The sequence below is a fragment of the Mesoplodon mirus genome, assembly GCF_964341445.2.
Source record: "Mesoplodon mirus genome assembly, chromosome: 3".
NCBI lineage: Eukaryota > Metazoa > Chordata > Mammalia > Artiodactyla > Ziphiidae > Mesoplodon > Mesoplodon mirus.
Window position 1 is genome coordinate 47,710,875 of NC_138978.1, and position 24,123 is coordinate 47,734,997.

The 24,123-nt window shown below is 58.1% G+C and overlaps 1 protein-coding gene across 1 annotated transcript; it reads left to right on the forward strand.

The window, feature by feature from the left end:
• The first annotated feature begins 964 nt into the window (after positions 1-964).
• Positions 965-23,757, forward strand: PODN (podocan). Its single transcript, XM_082616402.1, has 11 exons — positions 965-1,092; positions 7,623-7,939; positions 9,303-9,396; positions 10,783-10,847; positions 12,439-12,548; positions 13,697-13,853; positions 14,158-14,273; positions 14,831-15,488; positions 18,591-18,739; positions 19,859-20,071; positions 22,718-23,757. Exons 2-10 carry the CDS (start codon positions 7,628-7,630, stop codon positions 20,043-20,045), a joined length of 1,848 nt encoding a protein of 615 aa, XP_082472528.1. The 5' UTR covers positions 965-1,092; positions 7,623-7,627; the 3' UTR covers positions 20,046-20,071; positions 22,718-23,757.
• Positions 23,758-24,123: the final 366 nt, after the last annotated feature.

Consider the following 24,123-nt stretch of genomic DNA (forward strand, 5'->3'; position numbering starts at 1 on the left):
CATTCATTCAGGGCCCTGGCAATTTAAGTTGAGCGAGTAGTCCCACGTTGCAGTCACTTATCCTTTTCCCTCTCCAGCAGGAGGGCAGCCAGGTAAGGTAGCTGGGGGTGCTCTGTCCACAGGCCAGAGCAGGTATGGGGGAGAGCCTTGTTAGGCCGTGGAGGTGCCAAGTACCACCTAAACCCAGCCTGACCGCGTTCTACCACCAAAGACCCTGGCGCCAAACGGTGTTGCTTCAGCTGCTAGTAGTTAATGCTCCTTGACTTGGAAACGTTTTCAGTTCCTGAGAGCAGTATGGTGCCGCGAGGGCTCACGGCTCACCCCCCTAGTCTTCCTGCGACTGGGATCCCCATGCACCCTACTCCCAGCGCAATTTATAGTCCTTCAAGGCTCAGCAGGCTGTGGGCCCAGGGCCGAGGTGGACGTGGGGGGAATTTTCCGGGAATGGGCCCAGCAGGGTCTTGGCTGGAGGCCCCGTTAGCCACGGCCCAGGACCCCCGGGTGGGAGAGTGAATGGAAAGGTACTCGCGCCTGGAGCGGTTGCAGAATCCTCTGTCGTGAGGAAGGAAGAGCTAAGAGGCACTTGGTGGAAGGGGCCCTCTCTCCGGCCCTCCTTTCAGGTGCTGGGGCCTAGAGGGGGTCCAGTTCCACTTGGGAAGGCTGGGAACTAGGAAGTGTTGCGGGCTAGACACCCCGCCTTCCCAGTCTCCTGGAGTGGGGGGGTTCCGGGGGGTGGGTACGGCGGCCCCGCCAGGGCGGAGAGCGGGTGATGGGGTCCGTGCGGCGGCACTGCCTCCCCGGGAAGTGGGGCTCGGCCCAGTCCAACGCGGGGGAGAGGCGGGCCCTCCCCTGCCCCCGCCTGCGGGGACCCTACGCCTGTGTCCGGAGGAGGCTGGCGTCCAGCAGATGCGCGCGGGGCGGGTGGGGTGGGGGGCGGGGGAGAGGCGGGGAGGAGAAAACCCACAACAAAACTTGCGTCGCCGATCGCACGGCTGGACTTGAATGGAAGGAGCCCGCGCCAGCGGACCGCAGCCGAGACTCGGGAGAGCGCGGTCAGCCGGCGGGGCGCGGCGCGGCGCGGGGGCGCAGCAGGTACTGGGCTCGGGCGGCCGGGTGGGCCGAGGGCCGGGGCCGAGCTGGGCAGCGGACTTGGACTTCCCGCCTGGTGCGACGGCTCCAGCAGCTGGCCTGGCGGGGCCGCGCATCTCGCCCCGTCAGTCGGAGCCCTACACGGAGGGCGCAGTCGGAGAGCTCTCCCTCGGGGGCGCGACCCCCCGCGATTCCCACCCCGCAGGGGCCTGTTCTCTCCCGCCAGAGGCTGGTCCCAGCCCCGGCCCCTCCTGCTGCGCACATCTGGAAAGAATCTGAGGGCGGATGGGGTGGGGGATGGAGTGGAAGGACGCAGGCAGGCAACAGGGAATGTGGGGGGCAGGTGGAACCGGGGAGGGTCGAGGACCCCTGTACTTAGAGCCTGGGCGCTGAATATGCCCGTGTCTTTCCACGTCAGCTCATCCCAGGTAGCCCACCGTTCGACATCTTTACAGACAGAGAAACTGAGGCCTATAGAGGGACAGAGATCTGCCCCCAGGACGCGCGGACAGCCCGTGCGTCCCCTTCCCAACCTTCTCCTGGCTTGGCTCCCCGGCCCCGCGCCGCGCAATCGCTGAGCCAGAGCTCTCAGCTGGGGTCCTGGTGTCAGTCTGTCTATCCGGCTGCCTCCCCGCTGGGACAGCAGGACTGAGGAGGGGGCAGGGGGGTGGCCGCGGAGCGCGGGGTGGGGGGCGAGGCCGGCGCGCCCCGGCGAAAGCGGCCAAAGCCCCCAGCCTGAAGGTCCTTGAACCGCCCGCTGGCCTGGGCTGAGGATAAGATCGTGGCGTTAGAATACCTGATGCGCTGTCAGGTGGAAGAGGGGGCGTCGGCGAGCTCCTGGCGGCCCCCGGGGCTGGGGCCGAGGCTGGGGGTGGGAGGCAGCTGCAGCCTGAACTTCAGGAGAGGAGCAGACACAAGCGTGCATGCGTGCGGCACTGACCGTCCCGATCCGGTCCGGGAGGCACAGAAGGATACGCGCCCGTCGCTTGCCGGGCATCACGGAACGTCGGAGGGTCACGCAACCTGAGCGTCTGCCCTACGACTTCGGGCTGGCTGGGGAAGGTGAAGCTGTGGTCGACTCAGCTACACAAGGCACCACGGGAGCTCCTGGGTGGTCATGTCCCCTTGTAGGGCCCAGGGCCCAGCCGATTCTAAACTAGAGTGCAAGTTAAGAAATGTCAGATTCACATGAATGCTTTCATGAAAGCTTGTGGGAGCATACTTTGTCCCTTCTAACTGAATCTTGGGACAGGGGTGACTAGTGGTGGCACCTTTAGGCCTGGTAGAGTCCTACGTAAGAGCTCCAACCATGATCTGCTTACAGCCCTTGATAGCTCCCTATCATCAACCCGTTAGCAAAGTGCCTGATGCCCTTGGAGACTTGGACCTTCGTTCCCTGTTACCCTTCCTTAAACATACCTCCCTCTTTGCCCTCCCCATACTGTGCCTTTGCTCATGCCCTGTCCTCTGCCCTGAGTGCCTTTCCTCCCCTTTGTCCACCTAGAGAACTCTTCCTCAGTCTTCAAGACAGGCTCAAGGCTCTAAGCAGGAGTCAGAAGACACGAATTCTAATCCTGGCCTTGCCTTTAAAATACTAATCAGTAAACTGAGGGAATCAGACCAGATAATAATGCTGTAGCTCTTTCCAACTCTGCCTTCCACAAATACATTCCTTCATTCAGCAAACATTTCCTGAGCACCTGCTTCTTGCCTGGGGAGTCAGGAAAGACTCAGCTGAGCCCTGAAGGGTGCTGTGGGAGCATCAAGGAACCCCCTAACCCAGCCAAGGGGGCAGGAGCAGCTTCCCAGGGCAGGAGCGTTTGAGTAGGAGCTTGCTGGAGATGGGCAGCAGTGGGAGCCTCCTTGTGCTTTAGTTTCCTCATCTGCAAAATAGGAAGACTAACACTTAGTCTTGGGATTTCTGTTATAGTCAATAAGAAACAGCTGTTCAGGGCCCAGCACAGAGCAGGTGGTCAGCAAATCTTTACTGAATTTGAGTGGAGAAGGAAGGCGGTGCTGGGGTTTGAGGATCTACCTCCTGATTTGGTTCTCCCTTCCCCTTCCTTCTACTAGTCCTGCCTTAATCCCCCACTTAAGCAGTTCAGGACCTTAAGGTTTGGTTCCCTGGGGCGAGTGAGTGGGTGGGTGACAGCGGGTCCCAGGTACTTCCTCAGTAAGAGTAACCCCAAGTATGTTGCACTTGCTGGGCGCCAGCATCAGCTGGGCATGTCGTTTCATTTACACCTCACGAGGAGCTCTCATCTCCATTGCCTAGACTAGTAAACAGAGGCTCAGAGCAGTGAAGGGACTTGTCCAGGTTCACACAGCAGTCAGGACTGGAACAACTCACCACGGACTGAGCTGCCCTTCTCGCCCAGCATTTGCTGTTGCTCAGCAGGGGGATTCCTCACTCTGGGGACTTCCAGAGACTAGGAAGGCTCTCTCCTCTGTTCTTCCACACCCAGCTCCAACATGGCTAGGCACAAAGAAGGGGCTTTGGGGCCTTATCTTGCTCCACATTCTTAGAGAAACAAAAAAAATTGAGACTCAGATGGGTCAGTGATGTCGCCAAAGTCACACAGTAAACTAGGTGATGGAGCTGGAGTTGCCCAGGATCCCAGCATCCTGAGGGTGGCTGGCCAAGCTAGGAGGAGGGGGACGTGGCACTGGGGCCACCACTCTCCAAGCCCTGTCTGTTCTTCCTCCCTCTCCCTTGAATCCACCTCCTTCTCTCCATCCCTGCAGCCCAGCACCTCCCTCTGCCCAGACCAGGCTTATTATCCGTTGCCTGCACCACCGCACAGCCTCTGAGAGCTCCCCACCGGTCCCTCCATAAACCTGCCTACGCCACACTCCAACTCTTCAATGGCTCCTCATTTCTCCTAAGATAAGGGTCAGTCTTCCTAACCTGGCTTTCAAGTTCTTTCTTGGCTTGGACTGTGGCCACTGCCCACTTGCATCTCTCCCAGTCCCCACACCACACCAGACACTCTAGTGAGCTTTGTAGAGGTAACATGGGCTCTCTTGCCCCAGGGCCTTTGCACATGCTGACCCCTTTGCTTGTATCACCCTTTTCCTTTTGCCTAATATTCATCCTTCGTGGCTAAATAAAGCATCACGTTTTCTTGGAAGTTTTCTTGGCATCAGGCAGACTTAGGCCTCGGGCACACCTAGGCCTTCTCTGGGTCCCTACGGATGCTAGATTCCCTCTATCACAGCTCTGATGACACTGGGATTATAATACTTAATTTACACATAATATCTAGACCACCACTGACCATTAGAAATATAATGTGAACCACAAATGCAAGCCACAAGTGTGTAATGTAAAATTTTCTAGAAGCCACGTTAAAAAAGTAAAATGGAACAGGCAAAACTTTAATGATTTAACTCAAAATATCCAAAATATTATGTAATCACTATAAAAATAAATGAGATATTTTATAAGATATCATTAATATTAATGAGATGTTTTACTTTTTTTTGTACTAAGTGTGTGAAATCCATGTACACTACATTTTATACTTATAGCACCTCTCAATTTAGAGTAGCCACATTTCAAGTGCTCGGTAGCCACATGTGGCCACCACATTGAACAGTGCAGGTGTGAGCTTTTTAAGGATAGTAGACATACCTGAGTCGTCTGTCTGGGTCCTTGGTGCCCAGCTGTGCTTGGCCCAGGGAAGGGCCTCATGGCTTTGTGGTTAAGACTCAGGCTGGGAGCACAGCCTTGCCACTTAACAGCTGTGTTACATTGGCCAATCCCACTGGGCCTCAGCTCCTCATCTATAAAGTGCCGAGGATAACATTTTCAATATGGTTCATGATGTTAATATAAATTAAATATTTTTACAGATACAGTTTAGAGATCTTTACAGATAGGAAACTGAAGGTGAGCGTACAGGGTATGTGGGGAGGATCCTCCTCCTTGGCCTCCTGCCCAGATTGAATCTGGGGCCTGGGCCTGTGCCCATACTCCGCCTCCCAGAGTCTGGATCTGCAGTGGGGTCAGGCAGGCAGGCAGGCAGGCAGGGTGGGGAGACTCTGGTCTAATGCTGGTGGCGCCAGGGACTGAAGGCTGTTGACCTAGCTGGGGGGTTATAACGTGCCCTGGGAATGATGGTCTGTAGACTGGCCAAGGATTTATGGCGCATCTGGTCAGGGCACGGAGCAGCAGGGGTGTAGTAGGGCAGGCAGGGCTGGGCTGCAGCATGCATCGCTCACTGCTGCCGACAGAGCCTGGGAGCTGTGTGTGCTGGGCTCCCTGGTGCTCTGACGGGCCAGTGGCTGGGGCCCAAGTCTGCTTAGACCTTCTGGACCTACCTATAGGGTCAAGCAATCCAGGTTGCCAGCCCTCTTCTCTCTCCTCACAGCTTGCTTTCTAGGACCTCGTGCACCTTGGGGCCCCTTTTACAGGGCTCACCCAGTCTGGTGGGCAGTGGTTATTGTCCTGGGGTCTGCTGCCTCCTGACAACAAAGGGCAGGGGCCTTGTGTACTTTACCTGTATCTTCCATGCCCAGCACAGGGCTGGGGGCAGATGGGGCCTCACCTTCAAGAAGTGGCTGAGCCAACAAGTAAGGCAAAGCAGTATCTGAAATACCACAGCAGTCACAGGGCAGCAGGAATTCACAGGAGGCTAGGAGGAGGAGGGCCACATCTGGGAGGAGGTGGGCCTGGGACTGGACTGGAAAAGCACGATCAGGAGCTACACGGGAAAGGGAAGAAGCAGGGGGTTCTGAAGCGGAGAGTGGCGTGGTTGGGATGTGAACAGTGCGCATGGATCAGATATTAGTGGTAGAGCTAATTAGCAGAGAGCTAACATTTATTGAGCACTTACTGTGTGCAGTATGTGCATCCCACTGACTCTCACAGTATCCCCAGTAGGACAGCTCTGGGGCCACCCAATGGACGGGTGAGGAAGGTGAGGTTTAGAGGGTGGCAAAACTTGCCCAAAGTCACACGGCTGATAAGAGCCAGAGCCGAGCTCGAAGCTCCGGCTCTCTGGCTCCAGAGCCTGCTTTCTTAACCAGACATCAGTGTCATCATCAAGCTCCCAGGTGCCCAACCCTCCCAGGCCCAGCATCTCGTCAGACCCTTCTAACCACTCTGGGTTGTGATCTCTGCTCTAATGGTGGGGAGAGAGGCTCAGACTGCGGCAGGTGCCCCCAGGCCTGGACGCTTATCTGGTACCTGCGTTCATAATCACTGCAGCAGTGGGTGCTTCGCATCTGCTATCTTGCTGACTCCTCCCTGGAGCTCTGAGGTTCGATATATTATCTGCATTGTAAGATGAGGAACCTGAGGCTCAGCAAGGTCAGAGCCACTAAGTGATAGAGGGGGACGTGAACTGGGGTGTGTATGACTCCAGAGTCAGTGTACCTGAGCTACCACCTGTTACAACTTACCACACCCCAGACATGTTTTCTAAGTGAGTCCCTGTAAAGAGAGCTCCAGGGACCAGCCCAGAGCCCAGCCACGCCCATGGCTGCCTGGAGGATGAAACCCCAGCATCTTCCTCAATGGCCTGAGGCCATCCCTATACCCCTACTCCCTGCTGTCCCAAGGGAACATGCTGGGGAGTGGTCTCTTGCAGGTGGCAGTGGTCACGTGAGCAAAGCTGTCCCTGGTGAGGGCAGCTGAGGGTGTAAGCAGGAACAGGACTTGGGGGGCTCTGGGGGCAGCAGCAGCTCCATTCACTAATGACTACTCTGTGCCTGGCACACAGAGACAGAAAGTGGCTCACAGCCCTGTGTGGGAGAAAGACAACATCACATGTTCAAAACCCAACCGAACTCATGCAAAGCCCCGAGGCAACAAAGTGATGCAGAGCCCTGGGACATCTCAGAGTTATCTCAGGGGATCTAACACTGGAGTTGGTTCTTGGAGAAGTTGCTGATTGCACAGGAGAGGGGGAGGGTGTTCTAGGCAGGAGGAACGCACATGCAAAGGCCTGGAGAGTGGAGCTACTATACTAAACAGACCTGTGTAAGCGGGGCAGGTGAGGGGGGGATTGGAAGAGAGGCAGGGCCACGTCCTGAAGATCCTAGAATGGCAGGCTGAGGAGCTGGGACACACCCTGCTGGTGCTGGCCCACCACGGCCTGTGGCTGCTGGAGGAGGGACAGGGCCTCAGCACTGCCTGTGCCAGGGCAGCGAGAGCTCAGCAAAGTCCAGGCCAAGCCCTGCAAGTCACAGTTCTTCCTGGGCCTCAGCTTTCCTTTCTGTGAAATGGGGGTACAGATTCCTTGAGGCCAGGCCTGTGAGGGTTGTGGGAGGCTTTGCAGACCTGCCTAAGGACAGGGCTTCACTTCACCCCGACCCCTCCAGAGGGCAGCCCTGAGGGGGTGGGTGGGAGGGGAGGGCGGCAGCCAGCAGGTCAGATGCATGCTGAGGACAGGGTCCAGAGTGGGCTCCGCCTTGTGGCCTGGAGGGCCCCATTATGACTTTCGTGGGCCCTGGTCCCCTGCCTGCTCTACCTGACAGGTTAAGTCAGTCCTGGTGCCCAGGTGGGTCTGACTTGACCCCTCCTGCAGGCACCATGGCCCGGGGCAGGGCACTGCTGCTCCTGCTGCTGTTGCTGCTGCAGCTGCAGCTGGGACCGGGGCTCGCCGTGAGGGCCCCCGCGTCTGGCCGAAGTGGAGCCCACAGCCTGAGCCCTGAAGAGAATGAATTCGTGCAAGAGGAGCCGGTGCTGGTCCTGAGCCCCGAGGAGCCGGGGCGCGGCCCGCCCACCATCGACTGCCCCCGAGACTGTGCCTGCTCCCAGGAGGGGGTCGTGGACTGCGGCGGCATCGACCTGCGCGAGTTCCCGGGGGACCTGCCTGAGCACACCAACCACCTGTCCCTGCAGGTGAGGCCGGCGCCGCGCCAGCGGTCACCAGGGCCCGCCCCCCACACGGTGACTCCCGCCCCAGAACCACCCGCGCCACAGCCCCCAGACGCAGGGCGGGTCAGACTCGAGGAGGCTGGCTCTACCACGGGGCGTGAACCGCGCCCCCGCCCGCGTCCTAGGTGCAGAGCACAGTGACCTCATGACCTGCTTTGTCTCACGGGGGAGTCTGGGCTGAGGCCTTGTCAGCAGAGTCAGGCCCTGAGAACAGACACAGACCTCCCCGGCAGCTGACCCTCTGGACAGACAGGGCACCTCAGACTCCATTACAGGCCAGGAAAGTGAGAGCAAAGCAGAACCCCCCTGGGGTGCCCTGGGGGCTCAGGGGACACAGTGCTCTCCCCAGCTGAGGCACAGGCTAGATTTTAGAAACTGAAGAAGTGGGACATGGCATTCCAGACGGGGACTCAGGGAGCGCTGGTGCGCCCATGACACCCTCGTGTGGCCCAGCAGCCCTGGGGGAGAGGGAGGGTCTGTCACACCCATTTCCAGAGGAGACCAGGCCCAGTGAAGGAAAGTGACTGGCCCACGGTCACGTAGCCCTGTGGGGTCTGGGCTGGCCAGTGGTGGGAGCCCAAGACCGGGGTAGCCTATGAGGGAAAGGGACGAGCTGAGGGCAGCACTTTTTGTTGCTTCATTCATCAAATAGCTCCTGTGTACCTGCTGTATGTTTCTGCTCCTATGTGGGGTGCTGGGCATGTAGGGAGGTCTCGGACATGCTCTGCCCTTGAGGCTCTCACAGTCTGTGAGGGAGGCAGAGACCTAAACAGGTAGAGATAACAAATAGAGATAAAGGACTAGTGCTGTGAGGCCAGGGCAGCTCCTAATCCAGCCCCCTGATCCAACCCAGGAAGGCTTCTGGAGGAGGTGGTATCTGACCCAGGTTTTAAAGCATCTCAAGGGTAGTGGGGTCTACAGGGCATAGAAAGGGAACTAAAAGTGGTTTCTGGCTTGGGGGAGGGGAGAATGGGCTGGGACACCTGTCACTAAGTGGGAACATGCAGGGAGCAGGTGTGGAGGGTAGACCACATTCCAAGTTTGAACTGCCTGTGGATGCCCATGTGCATGTGCGCGGTGATCCTAGAAGAGGGACCCACACCTCTGTTGTGGTTACTGCTGAGCCTGCAATGCCCACATCTGGGCTTGCTTCAGAGCCGGTCCCCAGGGTTCGTCCACCACGGGGCAGAATCCCAAGGGAAGCACCCAACAGAGGGACTGGCTCCTGGGACTCTGGCTGAGGGTGGGTGCAGGCCTCTAATGGGGCAGGAGTCCTGGGCACCCCCTCATGCTGCCTCCTCACCGCCCCCATCCCCCTACTCCCCAGAACAACCAGCTGGAGAAGATCTACCCCAGGGAGCTCTCCCGGCTGAATCGGCTAGAGACTCTGAACCTCCAGAACAACCGCCTGACTTCCCGAGGTGAGGGATCACCCAGGGCTGGGGACCGGGACCCCAGGCAGGGAACTGGGTGCCCATGGGGAGAGCCCCGCCCTGCAGACCCTGGCATATGGGAAAGAGCAGGCCTAGGCTGGGCTGGCATTGGGGCCCCATGGCAGGGGCTCCCTGTGGTTGGTTGCCTAACAGCCGCCACTGGGCGTTTCTGAGACCCGGGAGTCCGATCAGGGGAGAGGCTTCAGAGCAACTCAGACTCCAGGGCCTGAAGAGTCACAGACTCTTCAGTTCACAGAAGGCCTTTAGAATCAAACAGTGTAGAGTCCTCAAATTTTAAAAATTTAAAATTTTAAATTATAAATAAATTTAAAATTTATTTTTCATCATTTTTCTGATGATGAAAATAGTTTCTGATTATAGTAGAAAATTTGGAAATATAGAAAATAAAATGGAATAAAAAAAACCCACTCATGATTCTGCCACTTGGAGTTTAGTCACTATTGACATTTTGGTATCTTTCTTTCCATTTTAAGAAAAAGCATAATTTATATACCATAAGGTTTACCCGAATTAAATGTACAATTTGATGAGTTTTAGTAAGTTTATATGTTGTACAACCATCACCAGAATTCAGTCCAGTCCTTTTTCTTTGTGTTTTTAAATTCATAGCTGGACTGATAGTATGAATATTATAACTATTAGAACTGCTTTGTTTCACTTAGCAATTAGCTCAGCTGCAAATCTCATGTTGCTTAAAAACTCTCCGTGGCTATTATTATACACAGGGTATTCTGTGAAGGGATGCTGCACAGTTTATGTAACTGTTCCCTCTAGTTAGATACTTGGGTGAGTCCCAGCATCTGAGGGTCTGGGAGCCCAGAACCGAGTGTCAGAGGCCGACTTCAGGACTGGAGAAGGGCCAGCCTGGCCGGGCTCCCAGTGACAGCCCAGTTCTGACACTGCATCTGTCAGATGGGGCAGGGGAGGGCCAGGTGGGGTGGAAGCTCAGAGGCCACAGCCCTGCCCTGCCCTGCTGTGGGGCTAGGTATGAAGAGGACCCTTCTGGGGCTGCCCCCAGGGACGCACTCCTTCCTGGCAGGTCCTCTGCCCTGTGGCCTGACCTTATGTGGGCCCATTCCCACCCAGGCTGCCCTGAGTAGGTGAAGGATCAGTCATTTCTCAGTGGACACTTCCCATCTGCTCTTCTCAGCTTGGGCCCCTGAGAGCCAGGGGAAGGAAAAGGGGCTGGGCAAGCCTGTTGGGAGGGGCTGGGAAGGGGTCACAGCCACACCTGCCCCAGGGAGTACCTCCCTGTCCTGGCAAGTGGGGTGCATGCGGGGGCGGTCAGTGTTCACGTGCTCCCCTGTAGCGTCTCCTTCATCCAGGGCTCTGACTGATGCCTGTCCTTTGAAGGGCTCCCGGAGGAGGCATTTGAGCATCTGATCAACCTCAATTACCTGTACCTGGCCAATAACAAGGTGAGGGGCCTTCAGCAGGGCAGGGTGTGTGGGGCTAAGCACCAGGGACTCTTCTGGGCTAGCTGCTGGGTTCCTGTTGCTGCTCAGACATGGCCCAGACCCAGGGCTTCAGAGCGGTCAGATAATGGCAGAGGCTGAGACCTACATCGGCATAGTGGGGTGAGAGCTCATCCCCATGGGGAGGGGGTGCTGGAGGGCTTCCTGGAGGAGATGGCATTTGAAGGGCCATGAAGGGTAATAGGATTTCAGCCAGAGGCCTCAAGGGGGAGGGCACCACAGTAGAAGGGACAGCATGAGTGAAGACATAAAGGCACTCAACCTCAAGATATTTGGCCTGCCCCAGGGCTCTGTCCTGGCCCCCTCTCTCTGAACTCTCAAGGAGACTGTCTCTCCTCCCTGGCCTGTAACACCCATCTACATCATGGCCACGTCCAGAGGCAGTCTCCAGCCTTTCCCCTACTCCCACTTGAGACTCAAAGGTCCACCTGCCTCCTCTGCATCTCCCCCAGATCTTTAATAGAAGTAGAACTGGTGCTTCCTGCCACAGCCCCCAAACCCCAGTCATCCCGTTGTCTCCCCACCTCTGGAAAGGGCATCTACGACTACCTGCAACACCACTGGTCAGAGCCACAAATCCAGGTGTGCTTCGCTCATGCACGTATGGTCCCACTGCAGGCCCTCAGCTCCCCACACCCAGCAGCCCAGGACCGCCATCCCGCAGCGGGACACAGACGTGGAGCCCCTGCCTCCTCGTTTGCTGCCCCTTCTCCTCAGAGCAGCCAGAGGGGCTTTACAAAATCGTGCCTCCCCACTTAAAACCCTCCTGTGGCTTCAACCTCGGCCCAGGAAGAAACCCACATGTCTCCCCAAGGCCCGCAGATCTGTGTGGCCTGGGGCCGCGTGTCTCTCTTATCTCCCCACTGGCCCCCTCACACTCCGCTTCACCCCCAGGCCTAGCAGACCCCACACACAGGGCCTCTGCTTGCTGCCCCTGCTGTGTGGGTGCTCTCCCCGCAGACAGCATTTAGGGTGCTGTCATGCCTTAAGTGTTACCTGTTCTCCAAGCACCCAACCCAGTCGTTCTCTGTCATCAGTCTGTTTGAATTCCTTGCAGAGCAGTGATCACTCTCAGATGCTTTTATTCCTGTTTATTCACTAGGATGTAAGCTTTGGTGGTGGAGGTGGAAGGAGGTATCTCTGTATCTTGTTCCCTAGGACATGTCCAGTGCCTGGAACTGTGCCTGGAATATTGCAGACACAGGGACTACTATTGAATGAATGAAGGGTAGACACTATGAGCCGGGTCTGGGGAAGTGTGGGTGCTCACTGTGGCTGCACAGAGGGCCAGTGTCGGGGGGCAATGAGGGGAGAGACCAGGAGAACAGGCAGAGCAGGGGACAGGCTGGAGAGCTTTGAGTGCCAAGCTCAGGACTATGGGGAACTGATTTTGTGTTACTGAGGATTTTAGAAAGGTGGCTCTGGTTGCAGGGAGGAGACGAATTGAAGGGGCTCAGATGAGCAGCAGGTAGTGTAACTCAGCAGCAGCCTCTGACCTGCCACTGGTCCTTCTAACCAACTCTTCCCTTTCCAGCTGACCTTGGCACCCCGGTTCCTGCCAAATGCCCTGATCAGTGTGGACTTTGCTGCCAACTATCTCACCAAGATCTACGGGCTCACCTTTGGCCAGAAGCCAAACTTGAGGTCAGAGGTCAGAGGGGGGCCCTGGGCTTAGGCTGGAGAAAAGGCAGGAGCTGAGGCAGAGGCTGCCAGCCCTGAGTGGGGCCCAAGGGCCCAGACAGGCCCTGGAGGAGGGGCATGCTGTGCAGAGCAGGCATGATACCCCATGCTCAGGGCTGCGGTGACAGACGCCCAGGGCTGCAAGGGCACAGGATCTGGAAGACTGACCCCTAAAAGATGAGGAGGGATCAGTACAGGAGGCAAGGACAGAGGGTGATATCTGGGGAATTGCGGGGAGCCGAGTGAGGGTGTTTCCCTCCTTCCCCAGCCCCCAGGGGAAGGGAGCATCTTTCAACAGGCAGAGCCATCCCTCGCTGAGAGCTGCTTTGGGAGGAGTGAGTCCCCCCAGCACAGTTGTGTGGGCAGCACAGGGTGGTGTTGGGGAGGGAAGGTGCTGACAACCTCCGGTGCCACTCTGTCCCTGAATCTGTCACCTCGATTCTCTCCATTCCCTGGAGGAGCCGGAGTTGCTGTGCATGGCCCCTTCCCACAGATGAAAAGGCTGAGGCCCAAGAGAGGCCACACAGCAAGAATGAACTATATTGCCTGTGGATTTCTCTTGTTCCTTATCTTCTCTCCTTGTAGTATGGTGGCTCCATGAGGGCAGGGGCTTGTTGGTTCTGTCCACTGCTATATCTTTAGGATCTAGAACAGTCTTGTCACCTGGAGGCACTCATTGTGTATTTGCTGAATGAATTGAGGGGTCACCTCCTCTGAGCCAGGATCCTGTGCTGGGCACTAGGGACAAAGAGGTGATAAGGATAGGACCGTTCTCAGGAAGTCCACAGAACTCAGAGCCAGCTGTGTAAAGCCGACAGGCAGGGACTCCAGGGCTGCAACACTAGAGGAACAACTGAGAACCTTGAAGGATATAGAGGAGCAGGGACTTGGGGTCAGGAAATCCTGTTTCTTCCACTAACTTGTGGGGTGGGTCCTTGGTCCCCTCGGCTATGTAGGGGGGACTGGATTTGGCGGGGTCTGAGGTTCTTGAGATGGGAGGAGGGTGCCCTGGGCCCCAGGCCCAAACTGAGCAAGGTCTGGAGCCTCACCAGGTGAGGTGATGCCGGGGCTGGGAGGCCTGGGTGGGTGGGCACCTGTGCCTCATCCCCTAGGTCTGTGTACCTGCACAACAACAAGCTGGCGGATGCTGGGCTGCCGGACAACATGTTCAATGGCTCCAGCAACGTGGAGATCCTCATCCTGTCCAGCAACTTCCTGCGCCACGTGCCCAAGCACCTGCCACCTGCCCTCTACAAGCTGCACCTCAAGGTGGGAGGGAGAGGGCAGGGAGGAACACTGCCAGAGCAGGGACCCACAGCAGGGGAAGAGCCCAGTCCCACACGGGCACAGCAGTAAGGCTGTGGGGCCTTGAGCACGTGCCGGCGGGCACAGCGTCTGCTGAGGAGAAACAAGCAGAAGCCCGGGTACCTGGCTGTCAGCCCCACAGGGAGTACTTTAGGCCTGGGCCCCTCCCCGTGGCTCCGCCAGACCCCTCTCCACACCTCATCCCAAGACTCTGCCCTTGCCCCTTGGCCGCCCCTCACACTCCCCTCCCTACCGTCCCACCTCTCAGAACAACAAGCTGGAGAAGATCCCACCAGGGGCCTTCAGTGAGCTGAGCAACCTGCGTGAGCTGTACCTGCAGAACAACTACCTGACTGATAAGGGCCTGGACAACGAGACCTTCTGGTGAGCCCCTACCTGGGCCCTCAGTGTGAGCTCGGCATCCAGGAAGCCCTTCCCAGGGCTCACGTGGCCAGGCCCTTGCCCACCTGCCCCTGGCCAGTTTCCACAGAGAAGGAACTTCGAGACTTTTGCCTTTACTGACATTTCTGTCCCCAAGAATAATGATATGTAAGGCCTGCCAAAATTCTAATAAGGCAAGGAAGTGTTTGCAGAGGCTGTCTTCTTCGTACAAAATAGAAACTCAAACATACTTGTTGAAGGCAAATCTATTTTCAGTTTTTAGGGCCCGGGTAGCCTAAAAGGACAAAAGGCGTTAGTAAAACAATTAGTCTTCAAATAAACTTTTATGTGTCAGAAACCATGCTAGATCCTCCTTATATCAATATATCATTGAATCAAACCAGTGAGAGCCTCGGAGAGGATTGAGGTCCCTCAGTCAGCTAGCGGCGGAGCTGGGATGAGTTAGAGGCAGGTCCCCTGCCACCTCCCTTGGGAATAATGTTGGAAACAAGTGCCATGTGGGCTCCTGCCCACTGGCCTGATCCCCCGCCTCCCTCCAGGAAGCTCTCCAGCCTGGAGTACCTGGATCTGTCCAGCAACAACCTGTCGCGGGTCCCGGCAGGGCTGCCGCGCAGCCTGGTGCTGCTGCACCTAGAGAAGAACGCCATCCGGAGCGTGGACGCAGACGTGCTGACCCCCATCCGCAGCCTCGAGTACCTGCTGCTGCACAGCAACAAGCTGCGCGCGCAGGGCATCCACCCGCGGGCCTTCCAGGGCCTCAAACGGCTGCACACGGTGCACCTGTACAACAACGCGCTGGAGCGCGTGCCCAGTGGCCTGCCCCGCCGCGTGCGCACCCTCATGATCCTGCACAACCAGATCACCGGCATCGGCCGCGACGACTTTGCCACCACCTACTTCCTGGAGGAGCTCAACCTCAGCTACAACCGCATCACCAGCCCGCAGGTGCACCGCGATGCCTTCCGCAAGCTGCGCCTGCTGCGCTCCCTGGACCTGTCAGGCAACCGGCTGCGCACGCTGCCGCCCGGGCTGCCGCGCAACGTGCACGTGCTGAAGATCAAGCGCAATGAGCTGGCCGCCCTGGCGCGCGGGGCGCTGGCCGGCATGGCCCAGCTGCGGGAGCTCTACCTCACGGGCAACCGGCTGCGCAGCCGGGCCCTGGCCCCCCGTGCCTGGGCCGACCTCGCTGGTCTGCAGGTGAGGGGGCGGGGCGAGGCGGGGGCAGGGCCGTGCCCGTGTTGGGGGGCTACTGGTCTGGCTGCCCTGAGCCCACCCATCTGCTGGGCCCGGGTGAGGGGTGGGCGGGAGGGCTGGGCCGTGAGGGAGGTACCCGCTGGGCAGTCTGGGCCTTAGGGTAGGGGGTCTGGGCCATAGCCAGGGTATGGCGGGCGCGCGGTACAGGAGCGCAGGGCAGAGCTCAGCGGACATGGCTAGGCAGAGCTCATCACCTGCAGGAACGAGCTTGAGGAGCCCTGTGGGGATAAGGGGAGGTCATGGCTGCAGGTACGGGGGGCACTGGGCATTGTTCAGGAGGACTGGGGGGCAGGGACAGTTCAGGTGGCATGGGAGAGTGGAGCTCACCCCCCTGTGGGCAAAGGATAGGTGCCTGGAGAAGGCTGGGCTTGGGGCAGGGGAGGACGGCAGGCCCGTGAGGGGTGCTGACCTCACCAGTCTGCAGAGTCTAGGGGGGTGTACTTGAGGCTTCTGGGACTGGTCAGTGAGCGTGGCTCCCGTGGCCAGAGTCTGAGACAGGAGAGCTATCTGGCCATGTGAACTGAGCCTCCTTGGTTACAAGTGAAACCTGCCAACCCAATGAGGGGCGGAAAGGGAACTTCATTAGAGAAACCTGGGAGGCTCTGCTGCCTGACCAGGCCCCTCTCTCCCAGATGTCCTCAGGCCTTGCTCTTCCCTTTTCCTCAGGGCTCTGCTTAGATATCAGCTCCTTGGGAGGTCTTCCTTCACCACCTGCCACCTTCCTCTGCTTTGTTTTTCTTCATAACCCTCATCCCTTCCGACAACAGATCATCTGTTTGCTTGTTTGTTGTCTGCTCTTCCTGCTAGAACAAGGGGCGGGCATTTTAGTCTGTTGTGTTTCCTGCTGGACCAGGGCCCTCGTTGTGATAGGTGCATGGTACATGCTTGTGTGGGGAGCTGTCAGGGTGGGGATGTCTGAGGGGAGTACAGGGGAGAGGCCCTGAGAGTGGGAGGCTGGGAGGTGGGGCAGAGCCCTGAAGGTGGAGTTGGGAGTTGGCAGCTGGCCCTGCAGGAGCAGCTGGGGTCTCTCCCAACCCAGACAGCCCGGCCGAGTGCCAGACACCAGGATCCAACCACCTGTGCCAGTCTCTCTTGGGTATTCTTAAGGGGCCCAAACCCCATTATCCTCTCTTCCACACCTACTCCTTCTGCTGCATTTTCTAACTCGCTGAAGGGGGCAACATCCACCCAAGCATCCACGGGAAATGTGGATGCTGCCCTGACACCCCCTTTGCACGCTGTCTGCCCTCCAACGCCCATTGTCCCTAAACCCTGCCAACTCTACCATCACATCTCCCCATCTCTCCACTTCTCTCCATCCCTACTGCTCATACCACCAAGTCAAGCCTTCCCCATTTCTTTCCTGGACCCCAGCTTCCTAGGAGCTCTCCACTCCTAGATTCCACATGCAGTCAGAGAGTATCTTGAAAAAAACATGCTCACCTTACACTCCCACCCAGGACCCTTCTGTGTCTCCCTGCTGCCTTTAGAACCCAGACCAGCACCCTTGCCACAGCCTTCAAGGCCTAGTCTGCCCCGGCTCCCAGCCTAGTGTCTCCGTTTCCCAGGTGCACTGGGCTTTGTTCATACTGTCCCCTCTGCTGGAAGCACCTTCTCCACCCTGGTGGCACCTACTCATTCATTCATTCCACAAGCCTGTACCAAGCTTCACCATGTGTGGACACAGCTCTAGAACTGAGGACCCAGAGGGAAATAAAACAGATCCAGGGTCACTACCCTCCTAGAGCTTATAATATACCTAGGACTCAGCTAAAGTGTCACCTCCTCCAGGAAGCCACCGGTGATGGGCAGGTTAGATGCCTTCCCCGGGTGAGTCCAGTCGGGGATGAGGTGTCTGGTGGAGGGGGCTCTTCCTCTCACTGTTGGATCTTTCTACAAGCAGCTGCTCTTGTTGCTTCAGAGCCCCCACCTGCACTGGCTGCCAGTCTATTCCCTCCACCCGAGGCTGGATCGGGCCCCTCCCCCAGGCTCCCTCATCACAGCCCAGTTCCACTGCTGCTATTGCCAGATTGTTGCGTCCATCTCCCCTGCCAGCCTGGCTTCCTGAGCACGGAGGCAGCGTCTCAGTGGATTCCATGCCCCCAGTGCCCATGGGCAGGCACTGAGGATGTTTGGAATGAATGAGGAAGTGCTGGAACCATGTGGAAGGAACCCAGTGGGGAGCAGGGATACCTGCTGGGTAGGGGAGGTGACAAGGAGGCTCCCTCAGGTGACTGAAGCGAGTGCTCCCCTTGAATCTTGCATCTGGATTCATGGCCCCCAGTTTCCTGGCCCTGAGCCCCAGCCCGTCAGGGTGAGGAGGGAGCTTAGAGATGATGGAAGCCCACCTGTGGCTGCACAGGTGTATGTCGGGGCAAGGGTGCTGACAGCCCAAGGGGCAGGCAGTGAGTCGGGCCCGGGCACGTCCTGGTCTCCTGCCTGCTGCAGGTGCGTCCTTCTCCCTGGGAAAACTACCCCATTTTCCTGGCCACCTGCTTCCTGGACTCTAGGCCTGTTTTTACTCTGAGACTGACCAGCCTGGGGCCTGGCTGCCATGCCAAGGTCACTGTGGGCTTTGAACCCTTGCCCCTGGCCCCTGTCCACATGGCCCTGAGATCCACAAATGAGCAGCCCCATCTCCACCCTCATCTGACACCACTGAGGTGAGATTTAAAGACTGGAGGACCCCTAGCCCCTGCCCTTCTGGGGTCTTTAGTCTGATGGCGGTGACAGGTGTGTTAAGGAGGGAGGACTTTGACACCTAGACATCTCGGCCGTGAATTCCTGTGGGAAGGCAGAAGGAGCGGAGTAGGATGTACATCAATTAGAACAAGGGCTCGGAGTCAGGTGCACCGGCCTCTGGCCCATACAGGCTGTATGGCCTGGGATAGATCTCTGAACCTCTCTAAGCCTCTGTTTCCCCATCTGGAAATGGGGATAATTATAGACCCCACCTCACAGGGTTATGAGATTTAGATAGGCTCTGGGGTTGGTGGGAGCTTGGCATGCTGTTAAGTGCTTTGGCTCCCCTGGTCACCCCTGCAGCTGCTCGACATCGCCGGGAATCAGCTCACGGATATCCCCGAGAGGCTCCCCGAGTCGCTAGAGTACCTGTACCTGCAGAACAACAAGATCAGTACTGTGCCCGCCAATGCCTTTGACTCCACACCCAACCTCAGAGGGATCTTTCTCAGGTAGGAGGTCGTCTGGGGCCCTGCACGTGCCCCTCTGGGGACTGGCCCGGCTCCAGCAGGATAGTCAGGGCACATGGGAACCACTGGCAGGTAGAGGTCAGTATTTGAAGCCTAGCTTTCCTGCTGACCAGCTGTGTGACCCTGGGTACATCACAGAACCCGACTGAGCCCCTGTTTCCTCAGCGCTCAAGGGTGGGGACAGTCCTGGCCAGGCCTGGTGAGGTTCATAGGTTTGTGAAAGGGCTTTGGAAGATTAAAAAGCAGAGCATTTGGGTGTTATTGATGTTCCTGTGGCAGGAGGGGACCACAGAAAGCATCTTCCCAATTTACAGCTGGGAAGGCTGAAGCCCAGAGAGTACAGGTGACCACTGTGTCCACAGCTGGCCAGGCTGCGCCTGGGCCTCAGATCCAGGACAGCAGATGTTCAGGTCTTCACTGGGTTCTGGGGGTTTAGAATGATTCAGGGGACCCAGCTACGCAAGGAGCTTCCATACAGCAGAGCCAGGGTGGTTCTTCCCACCATCCCCATCTCCCAAGTCAGAGAGGAGACAGATCCGAGTAAGGCAGTATGTGCACTCCCAGGGGCTGTGTGACCCAGAAGGCCAGGCTGGATGACGTCGGGGTGCAGTGTGACCTGTGCCTCTCGGCTCCTGCAGGAGACTGAGGTGCAGAGAGTTGAGGGGGCCTGAGATCAGAGCCCAGCCTCCCCCTTCCCAAACCTAAGTGTATCCCTGGCCCAGCTTGGCCCCGGCCTTGTCTGTGTGCCCCTCCACACCTGGCACCAAGGCGACTCCTGGCTGGCAGCGCAGGAGCCTCAGGCCTAGAGGTTAATGCCAAAGGGCAGGCAGAGAGGAGGTGTCTGTGTCTTCCCCCCCAATCATAGTGAGAGCACATATGGGGGAGGCTTTCTCTCCACTGCACTGGGTCACCCCTACCCACCAGCAGCAGCCACATTGAACAGCTTGAGCTCCCTGTGACACCTGTGCTCCTGAGCCGCCTCCTTTTGTGTTTGCCGCGCGTCTCCCTGGACGGCCCGTCCCCTGCGCTCCACTTCTGGGCTGGGTCAATGTGGGGCGTGGTCAGCCCCCGGCGCTGACCCCACATGGGTGGCCTGCACAGGTTTAACAAGCTGGCTGTGGGCTCTGTGGTGGAAAGTGCCTTCCGGAGGCTGAAGCACCTGCAGGTCTTGGACATAGAAGGCAACCATGAGTACGGTGACGTTTCCAAGGACCGGGGCCGGTTGGAAGAGGAAGAGGAGGAGAAGGACAAGGACGAGGAGGATGAGGAGGACAAGGAAAGGTGGTAGTGACAGGGTAACCGGCTCTGACATAGGTAGGTGGTCTGTGCGGGGTGCACTAACCTGCTTCACCAGTTTCCTGGCCCTGACCCCAGTTTGGGTCTTTCTGTCCTTTCTTCACCCTCTGCCCCCTGCTTCATCATTCATTTTGCAAATCTGTTAGAGCACTTGGTATGCTCGGGCCCTGAGTGAGAGGTCAGGTATGACAGTGCACCTGTGGGAGGCCGGCCGGTGCTGGGGGCCTCCAGGCAGGGTGATGCATCCCTGCTGGGACCCGCACAGGCGCTGGGATGGTGGGAGCAGGGAATGAATGTGGGGCCCCGGGAGGAGGCTACTGCTGTATCCAAGTCAGAGATGCTGGGGGTGGGCGGTGAGGATGCAGACAAGCAGCTGGGCCTGAAAAGAGTCTGGGGGTGCACACTAGAGGAGCCCAAGTAATCCTGCTGGACATGGGGTGAGGGAGAAGACAAGATGACAGTTCTAGCTTGGAATTCCAGGTGGACGACAGCACTGGGAGGAGCAGGTTGTGGGGGGGAGTGATGAGTTCGGAGGGCGCTGGAGGGGTTGTCCAGCGTGGGCTGGATATGTGGGTCTGGGGCTCAGGAGTGAGGTCTGGGCTGGAGATGGGGGTCCAGGCATCGTCAGCCTTGAAACAGTCACTGAGGCCACAGGAGGCTGGGGGAGCTCGCCTTGGGGGAGAGAGAGAGAGAGAGAGAGGGAGGGAGGGAGGGAGAGAGAGAGAGAGAGAGAGAGAGAGAGGGAGAGAGGGAAAATGGCCAGCCGGAGGGGAACGGCGGAAGGAGCTGGGACAGAGCAGTGGGGGACCGAGACAGGAGAAATGCAGGCAGCCCAGGACAGAGGGTGATTACACACGTGTGCAACACAAACACCTGCACGTGCACACAGCACACCAACCCACAGGTACCCACGCTCACACCCACGTCTAAGCATGTACACACATGTTTAACACAAAGCACACACTCAAACACACACCACACATGTGCACACAGAGACACACATATACTCCATCGCACATTCACAGATGCAGGACAGGTGCACCATTGCATGCACGTATGTGCATGCGAGTACATGCGCACATGCCTCCCCAGGCACACGTGCCCTTGTGTGCACACGTGCACACACACATACGTGTGCATGCCCATTATGCCTCCATGCACAGGGTTCTCTGGAAGTAGAGGGAATCAGCCGTGCTTCTGACAGACTGATAGAGCTGAGCATGGCCACGGACTCACCGGATTTATCCACAAGGAGGTCACCATGACCTTGTGGGGAGCGGCTTCAGGGGCAAAGAGGGTGGAGAAAGCGGCTGGAAAGGAGAGGGTCCAGGGAGTGTAGACACTTCTAAGAAGTTTGACTGTGAAGAGATGAAAGAGGGTGATGGTGGGAAAGGGGGCGTGAAGTTCAGGCAGGGCTCTGTTCACGTTATGCCTTTTTTAAGGGATAGAGCTGGCTTGAGGGCTGATGGGGAGGGGCAGTGTGGAGGGGGGGAGTTATAAAATATAAGAGAAGAGAGCTGGGTGTAGCCATCCCTGTGGGAACAGGAGGAAGGACTGGCTTGGGCAGGAGGGTCCCTGCTCCTTTCACTGTGTCAGGAGGACGGAGGACCGAGTGGCTGCAGTTACACGCGTATTAGTGGCTTGGTAGCTGCACATGAAGTCACACCTGCCTGATGCACACCTCTCTGTGCAGCAGGAGGTGCTCAGCAGATGGGGGTGGGTGTGGAGACGATGACCAGTTGGATCCGTCCATGGCTGGGGTTTTGGCCAGGTGTGTGGGACAGGAGGGCAAGGAACAAGGAAACTGAGGGTACTGGCAAGAGAATGGCTGCCTCGCGGAGCTTGGGGGTCAGGCTGGGAAGGGAAGAGGGTGCAGACAGGAGGGGTTGGTCTCCTGGGGGGGATGTTGGAGAGTGGGCACAGTGGTGGCGAGTAGCCAGGAGGAGAGGTGTGGTCAGGAGGGAGAATCAGAGTGAGCGGAGCTGGGAGTCCTGGGGCCAGGGTGTGGCCATGGGAGGAGGCCACTGGGCCACTGTTCGGATGCTGAATTGAAGTGGGGCCTGGGTCAGAGAAAGGCCTGAGGGGGATTGAGGATACTGTGGGTGGATGACAGAGGGAGGTGGGGAAAGGGGTCCAGTGGATGACAGAGGGAGCAGTGTGCTGGGCTGGCTATCCAAGCGTGGAGGGCAGGCCCAGAGGCAGTGCTCGGGAGTCATTTTACTTGACTCCTGGGGCCCTGGGCCATGAAGCTGGAGCCCCTTCTCTCCATGCATTGTCCTCAGGCAGAGCCAGGGGTCAGCGACTGGGGTGACTGGCCATTCAGTGAGGATGCTGTGGCCCTCACGAGGGGTACCCTGGGTCCTGGGGTGGAGAAGATCTGCCCCCTCTAGAGGACATTGGCCACTGTCAGGTGTGCTGAGCGGGACCCTAGGAGAGGCCCTGGGAAAGGCCAGAGAGATCCAAAGTGCCTCCAGTCCACACCAGGCCCCCCAGGAGCACCTCCTAGTGGGTGACCCGCTGGCTCTGGACCCCCGGGGCACCTCCCCCTCAGGCCTGCAGTTGCCTGACCCTCCCAGAGCCCCCAGCTCTAATCTACCTGTCCCAGGCTGGTCGTGGTTGGCGGGTCTGCCCTGGCCTCCCCTGACTCTCCCGCGTGTTCTGCAGGATGACGGACCGCTGGAGCCTTTCTGCAGCACGTGCCTGAGCCTTGTGCGTCCCCACTCTGCCTCGCTCACAGACACACCCAGCGCAGCACCTGCCGGGCCCCCGCTCCGCACACAGGCTGGACCCAGTCTCCCACACCCACCCCTTCCTGCAGCTCATCCGCAGCCAGACATGCAGACACCGCACCCACACACACCACACAGCTGCACATCATCCTCCAAATGTCCCACTCTCACCCCACACCCAACACCGCCATCACTTCCTGAGTCCTGCAGACTCGAGGAAGGGTCTGACCTGCCCCGGCACTCATGGGTGCCTGTTCCCTGCCCCGTGGACACACGTACATACACACACATACACGAGTCACATGCAAACAGCCCTCCTTGGCCTATGCTGCCAAGAGCTCTTGCCCCAGCCAGAAATGGCCAGAGCAGCTTGCTGGCTGACTGTCTGCCCGTCCGTCTGTCCCTTGCGGAAGACACAGAGTTACCTCCATCCTCTCTGCGGCCAGGTGCCTGCACCCTCTGGAATTCACAAAAGCTGGCTTTTGTTCCTTTCCCTCCATTTGGGGACAGGAACCTTCAGGACCGCTGCCCTGGCCCACCCACCCGGCTCCCCACCACTGGGGCCATCACTCCCTGCCAGGCCCTGGCCGGCTGCAGGCACGTCTCTGATGGACCAGCCCCCCTGAGGCCAGAGGGAAGGTCTGGGGCCGCTAGGGCCCTTGGGCTGGAACTAGACGGAGGCCATGGGGCCGGGCACAGCAAGAGCGAAGGGCCCAGCTGCACCGATGAGAGAACTTTTTTATTCTTTGGGCCTGAGGGGAGTTCTGGGTGCCTTTGGTTTTTTTATTCTTTTTTAAGGAAAAAAAAATGATAAAAACTTCAAAGCAGATTTTTCTTGTTACAGAAAAACTAATATAAAAGCATTACCCCAGTCTGACAGCCTGTGGCCGTGTCTATGTGTGCTTCCTGCCAGGTGCTGGGCTCATGCCTGGCCGGGTGGGCAGGATCCAAGCACCTCGGCACCTTCTGGACCAGCAGGAGCCAGTGCAGAGTTCAGTTCTCGGGGCCCACAAAGTAATCACACAGGCAGAGGTCCAGGGACGCAGGGTTTAGTTGCAGGTAAGGCGGCCTGGAGGCAGGTGCAGCCCCTCAGCTGGGTGGAGGTCAGCAGGTTGGGACCACCACACTAGGCCGTGAGCTCACTCTGCACTCCCAGGGTCTGAGCATCCAAGCAAAGGACTTGCCGGCTTCAGGCTGCTCAGGGCTCCTGTGCACTGAGTGGGCATTCCTGATGGGGTCTGTCCCATAGAGGATGCTGGAGTGGGAAAGGGGCTGGAGGCAGGCCTGGGAGCTGGGGCTCTGGTCTCTGCAGACCTGCCCAGGGAAGAGGTTGCAGACATG

Excerpts from the sequence above, each read along its gene's own strand:
- PODN (XM_082616402.1), top strand. The coding sequence starts at position 7,628 with ATGGCCCGGGGCAGGGCACTGCTGCTCCTGCTGCTGTTGCTGCTGCAG. Across the intron at positions 9,397-10,782 it reads CAACCGCCTGACTTCCCGAG|GGCTCCCGGAGGAGGCATTT; the intron begins GTGAGGGATCAC and ends TGTCCTTTGAAG. Across the intron at positions 10,848-12,438 it reads TGTACCTGGCCAATAACAAG|CTGACCTTGGCACCCCGGTT; the intron begins GTGAGGGGCCTT and ends TTCCCTTTCCAG.